The sequence below is a fragment of the Carettochelys insculpta genome, chromosome 1, assembly GCF_033958435.1.
Source record: "Carettochelys insculpta isolate YL-2023 chromosome 1, ASM3395843v1, whole genome shotgun sequence".
In the NCBI taxonomy this organism is placed as follows: Eukaryota; Metazoa; Chordata; order Testudines; family Carettochelyidae; genus Carettochelys; species Carettochelys insculpta.
Genome location: NC_134137.1, coordinates 106,228,538 through 106,234,537, shown reverse-complemented (window position 1 = coordinate 106,234,537; position 6,000 = coordinate 106,228,538). Strand labels below are relative to the sequence as shown.

At 43.6% G+C, this 6,000-nt stretch overlaps 1 protein-coding gene across 1 annotated transcript in view; it reads right to left on the bottom strand.

The window, feature by feature from the left end:
• Positions 1-797: 797 nt before the first annotated feature.
• Positions 798-6,000, bottom strand: part of HS6ST3 (heparan sulfate 6-O-sulfotransferase 3) — a 454,012-nt gene continuing 448,809 nt past the window's right edge. Inside the window, exon 2 of the mRNA XM_074983110.1 lies at positions 798-1,503. Coding sequence (XP_074839211.1) covers positions 798-1,503 — 706 coding nt within the window. The remainder of the gene's footprint in view (positions 1,504-6,000) is intronic.

Sequence of the window (6,000 nt, the reverse complement as noted above, 5' to 3'; positions counted from 1 at the left end):
CTGATACTGTTATTGCCACCCAGATAGTATGACTCGACCTGTGAGAGCTTCCCCACGCAGTTCAAAAGAAAGGATCTTACTTCGCAGTGGTAGTGCTTAACACTTTTCATTTGCGAGGCTCATTCAGAATGAAGCCTGCTTAATGGCAGATTTTGGTGATGCACACCAAAATCTGCAAAGGATTAGGTTGAGACCACGTAACTCATTTTGTGTTTGTCACTCGTGACTGCATGAAAAAAGAATAGTTTCAGTCCAATTTGTCACCTAATACTTAATGGGATTTAATCACATTTACTGTGTTCTTTTTCTTACTTAAACCACTCATGTGACCATGTGAAGGGCAATACAGTTTTTTTCGGGTGCATTCACTCGCTACGTAACATAGCTACCCACAGAACAGTATGAAATACAGCAGCTTCAGCAGCTAGGTGGTTCTCAGATTTTTTGACTGATGGCTTCACAAGTTTCAGTTGCTCAAACTTTGCAGAGTTCATCTGTTAGCGGACAGAGGAAAACAGAGCAATCTTTTCAAGCCACTCTCCTCACTCAGGCCTTTGAAAGAAGTGAGTTTTGGATAAGAATCTCCTTTACAGCCAGTTAACAACACTGATACAAGATATATTAATAAAAACAAATATGGGTAGAAATGAACAAAAGCTAAGAAAAGAAGGGCAGCTATCAGACTTGGTCTCATTGACCAAGGCAATACTTATTTCTTGCCTAATCTGAGTAACCAGGTTCAAGAAATTATCAGCTTTTTCAATTCTCTTTTCTTTTATTTGGGTAAAAATGAAAAATCACCATCGCTCCACCTGGCTATTATAATCTTCAGTAACAGCTACTTCTGCTGCTTCTTCCTTCTGCCACTGGTGAGCTCTTTGCTCACGGAGAAGCCGCCGTTCCTCCCGTCGTTTTTGCCGGTTCTTCTGGTGCTCCTCTTGCTTAGAGTACTGAAAACGCTGCAGAAAGAGGTCTTTAGCATATTCATAAAGCTGCATGTCCAGGAAGTTCAATGCCTCTATGCGTTTTCGGTCCTCTTCATCAATGTCTACGTTAGAGGCCCGGGTAATATTGAACTGGGTGAATGGGGAAATGAACTTGAGGTTGAATGTCCTCTCAAAGAGATACTGTGTTTTCCTCTGGAACTCTGTGAGTCCAAAGAAGGCCATGTTTTTCAGGTTGTTCTTGGCGCTTTGGAGAAGGATCATATTTCTCTCACTTTCATTCATAAAAGTCAAGTTGTAACATCCAACCAGGCTCAGGTCTGCCAGCATGCGAACCTGGCGGTTGTTAGCCAGGTTGTAACCACAATTCATGAACTCCTGCAAGCTGACTCCAGACCAGTCATCCCCTAAGTAACAGGTAGGCAGCTCATCTGGTGTTGGACTTCTTCCATCACACATATGGAGGGAAGTTTTCCACGTTGCACCTCTCTGGACATGTTTCCATTCACTCAGATACCGTGACACTGGATCCCTCAGCATTGTGATGTAATAGAAATTCCTAAAAATAAAATTTAAAACACAGTTTTAAGATTCAGCAGATTTTGGTCTACTTTATTAATCAGCATTTTCTTATTTTTCTCTCACAAAATGCCTTTTAACCAATGCCTCCCTTTTACGACAGGTCTACGCTTAAAATGCTGGATGGGTATAGCTGCATGACCTCAGTGGCAATGCTCCTACACCAATAGGAGCACTTTTCCCATCAGCAGACTTAATCCACTTCATGAGAGGCAGTAGCTATGCTAATGGCAGAAACTTTCCTGCTCACACAGCACTGTCCACCCATGGCAGGGAAGAACAGGATCATATAAATGTGTCACTCAGGTGTGTGGATTTTTTAAACCCTAAGCAACATAGTTATACCCTTAAGATATGCAGTGTAATCCTGTCCTTAACTTTTTTAGATAGCCTCCGATTGAATAGCGAGCAGCAATCCCCGTCACAGATACCAAGAGTGGCACATGAGCAGATTTTCATCAGCACATGAGGTGGGAGCTCAGCCCCACCCCTCCTCCCCCATACAGCCAGGAGCTTGCTCAAAGCCATGCCACCTGTGGATTAACAAAAGATCAGTGAATGCTACCAACCACCACCTAACTGGTAAAGCTCTGCACCTTAATTTATTCATTAATGAAGCTGAAGTAAGTAGGATGATTAGTGACTTTAAAAAGCATCACCAGCACTTGAACTGCATGTAGAGGTCACAAAGCCAAATTTGGGCAGTCGGCCCTGGAAAGGTTGCTGACCCCAGCTATAGCCCATTCCTTGAAGCTATGACACATGGATAATAAAATTAACCACACCACAAGGTAGGCAGTCACTTTCAAGAGGGTGGACTAAGGACATTCTGAATTGTTCTTCATGATAGTGGCTCTAACTAGTTCTGAAAGAAGAAATAAGTAATGTTAACTACCTCTTAGTAACAAATGCAGCAGCACAAAGTGGAAACCTTAATTCATGACGAATATTGTGAATAAACTAGAACACAGTTTGGCTGTGGCCACACTTGGCCAAAACTTTGGAATGGCCATGCTAACGGCCAATCGAAGAATACTAATGAGGCACTGAACTGAATATTCAGTGCCTCATTAGCATTCACGCGCCGCTTTCGAACGCGCGTGGCTCAGCGCAGCTATACGGGGGTCCTTTTTGAGAGGACGTTCACATTTCGAAATCCCTTTATTCCTATCAGCTGAGCGGAATAAGGGGATTTCGAAATGTGCAGGGTCCTTTCGAAAAGGACCCCTCTGCAGCTGCGCTGAGCCGCACACAGTCGAAAGCGGCGCTTTTGAAGCACCCCAGGCAGCAGCATGTGTATGCTAATGAGGCACTGAATATTCAGTTTAGCATCTCATTAGTATTCTTCGATTGGCCATTAGCATGGCCATTTTTGAAGTTTTGGCCAAGTGTGGCCATGACCTTTGTGTTTTGTAATTAATTCTTTTTATTAATTTTCATAAATAGCAGGCCATTTGCGAATAAGGAGATAGGATAGAAAACAAGCTGCAAACTGAAGAGGGATATTCTTTTGATATTGAGGAGAATGCAATTCTTCCCACAACCAATTGTGCAGTGTTCCTTAATTACAGAGACCAGAGAAAGCCAATTGTACTCAGTACGTGCTTTTTGATATGCTGGTATTTAGCAATCTTGGAATCAATGGGAGAAGACACTGACAACAGTTAAAAGATATAACAAGAGCCCTCGTGAAATAGTTGTGTCCTTTGAGGGTTTACTTGGTAAGGATTACAGACTACAAAGATATGAATTCTCTCACTACTCTTGTGCATAATGAGAAAGTATTAAAACTGTCATCTGTCTCCCGGACTGAAATAATACGACTCTCTACAGCAAGTGCTTAGAATATATAAACAGCTTGGACAATACTATGCAAACACACTGGTTGCAACATTACGGGAAGTGGCTGTGGTCAAAACACATAATGCTTAGACCATTCAAAGAGAACTGGAATGTCTGGCTAAAATTTTGATCACTTCAGAAGGCTTATACATGGCTTCTTCCTCAAACTGTTGCTCCCCCTCCTGGGATAACATTGCATGTTAACGTATATGTTAAAATATTGCCACTGATGGTTATTCATGCCTTTAATAATGTTTTGGCCTTTCCTCACCAATCTCTGGCATGCCTGAGGGCAATGGCAATGTGTGAAAGAAAACTTTTCAGTGCATAAGTCATTGCTGTCTCATTGCTGGCTATGCAGATGTATTTGCTGCTCTCTAATAGAATGTGAACTGGAAAGCAGAATGTGAAGCAAATACAGTGAAATGAACGAGGAAATGTCTTTGTATGATTTATGCAAATTTTCTTGTTACTAGGCAAGAAACTTTCTTCTTTGACTGTATTTACCAGATGATTATCGAGCTTTTCAGTGGTTTGTCAAAATTTGCTCAGTCTTTCTTTCATCCAGTTGGTTGGGGCGGGGTTGTGGTAGTATGCTTACGTTGCAATCAGAAAATGTGCTTGCAGCAATTACATTAAAGCTAATTGGGGAAGCAACAGCAATGAACCTGGGGCAACACAGGTGATGGCATGGGCTATCTCTTCTTGTCCAGGACTCTATGTACTCGTATGGCCACCACTCATGCTGCCATGGCTTCACTGCTATTGAGCTAGAAATATCAAAGCTCGCTTGGGTCTGGCTACCTCTTAATTGCAGTGTAAACAACCTGTCTGCAAGAAGCCAGACTGACAGCCCTGCACAGCTAAATCCTCGGAAAATGCTCAGTAGCAGGACAAGCTGTCCCACGTGGCCATACTATGGTGCCTTGGACCTATAATGGATCAACCATTACTACAGGTGAGAAAGTAGTTTGGTTCTTCACACACACGAGTCCTTTGCTTGTACAGAAATGACCATCAAGGATGCTACATCATGTCAGAAGCTTAAGCCACATCTACACTGAAAAGCTCACGTTTGCATAGCTCTCCCGATACAGATGTGCTACTGTAAACGTATCCACAGGTCTGTTGGTGGGGTTGGGGAAAGGGAGGGGGAAAGGGCAGTTGACCTGGGGCCAGTGCCTCAGAAGGGTCTGTACTGGGGGAAGTTCTGGTAATTTATAACACAAGTATGTCATTTTGTAAAAGTACAAACAACATGGACTGCATCTTGATCACCCTTCTGCCTCCTCCCCTCAGGGCATTTTCCTGCTCTTTTGGTGTTTGGCGGGAAAACTAGCTAGACATGTGGCCTAGTTTGGTTCTGCCCAGCAACAACAGTTTATATAAGGGCTGCCTCTGGAGTTCCCAAGGGCTACCTTTCTGGGTGGCAGAGTCTGGAGCTGCTTGGAGAGTACAGCAGTACCACACTAATAGATTTTGGTTGTGGGAGGGTGAACTTACCTGCATGCTAGGGGTGAGCTACCAGCTGCCACAGCTCAACAAGGATATACACACAACCATGATGGTGCAGGGAAGGGAGTGGGCCAACCATTGCTGGAACAAAACTGACAGCCTGATTGCTCTCACTTGGATCCAGAGCTGTCTCAACACTGATAGGATCAGAAGCTGCAGAAAATGGTACTGGGTTTATAATCTTCTTCTTCCTTACCTGGGTCTTGTCTTGGGGGAGGGAATTCACCTAAGTCCAGTCACGCACAACCTTTATGTCACTTACCTTTAGTTGCAGGGTCCTGGTTATAGTTATATTCTTCATTTTGCTTTGTTTTGTTTGAACTGCTGAATAAAATATTGTTAGCACCAGCATTTTAGTCAGTTAATTTTTCCTAAGGGGCTGGGACAAATCCCAGTGACAGAAGTTGGTAGGGGGATGTTCCTTTAGGCTGGTTTCCTCTTCAGCCAGGCATACTAGTCAAAAAGTCCAAGGCTGCCAGCTGCCGCTACTCGAGACCTGGTTGTGGACAGAGACTCAGGACCTTTAAATTACCACCAGGCTGCCATCCAATGCTCGAGGCAGCTTTGAGGGATGGGGGGACCCGGCATGGCATGCTCTGAGCAGCGCTGAGTGTCAGCTGCATCCAGCCCCACCTCGCCTCTTCCACTCAAGGCCCCATCCTTTCTGGGAACATGGAGCCAGCCTCCCCACACTTTGCCCAGGGGACTGGCAAGTCCATCAGTCCCCCAGGGTAGGTCTGCACCGCTAAGTTATTTAAAAATAACAGCTCTTATTTTGAAGTAGCTATCCTAGTGTCTACACAATGCAACTGGTATTTCAAAATAATTATGAAATAGCTGTTGGCTTATTTCGAAATAGGTAAACCGCATTCTACAAGGAATAGCGCCTATTTTGAAATAAGGTATTTCAGAATAGGGGTTGTGTAGACAGGGAATAGAGCCTATTTTGAAATAAGCCCTAGTGTGCCCAACAGCTCTATCTTGAAATAGGCTCTGTTTTCTGGAGACACTCTATTTCGAAACAGCTGAGGGCTATTTCAAAATGCATTTTGTATGTAGCTGTGTTATTTTGAAATATGCTATTCTGGAAGTCCTCTTTCAGAGGGTGAGGATAAGGAGT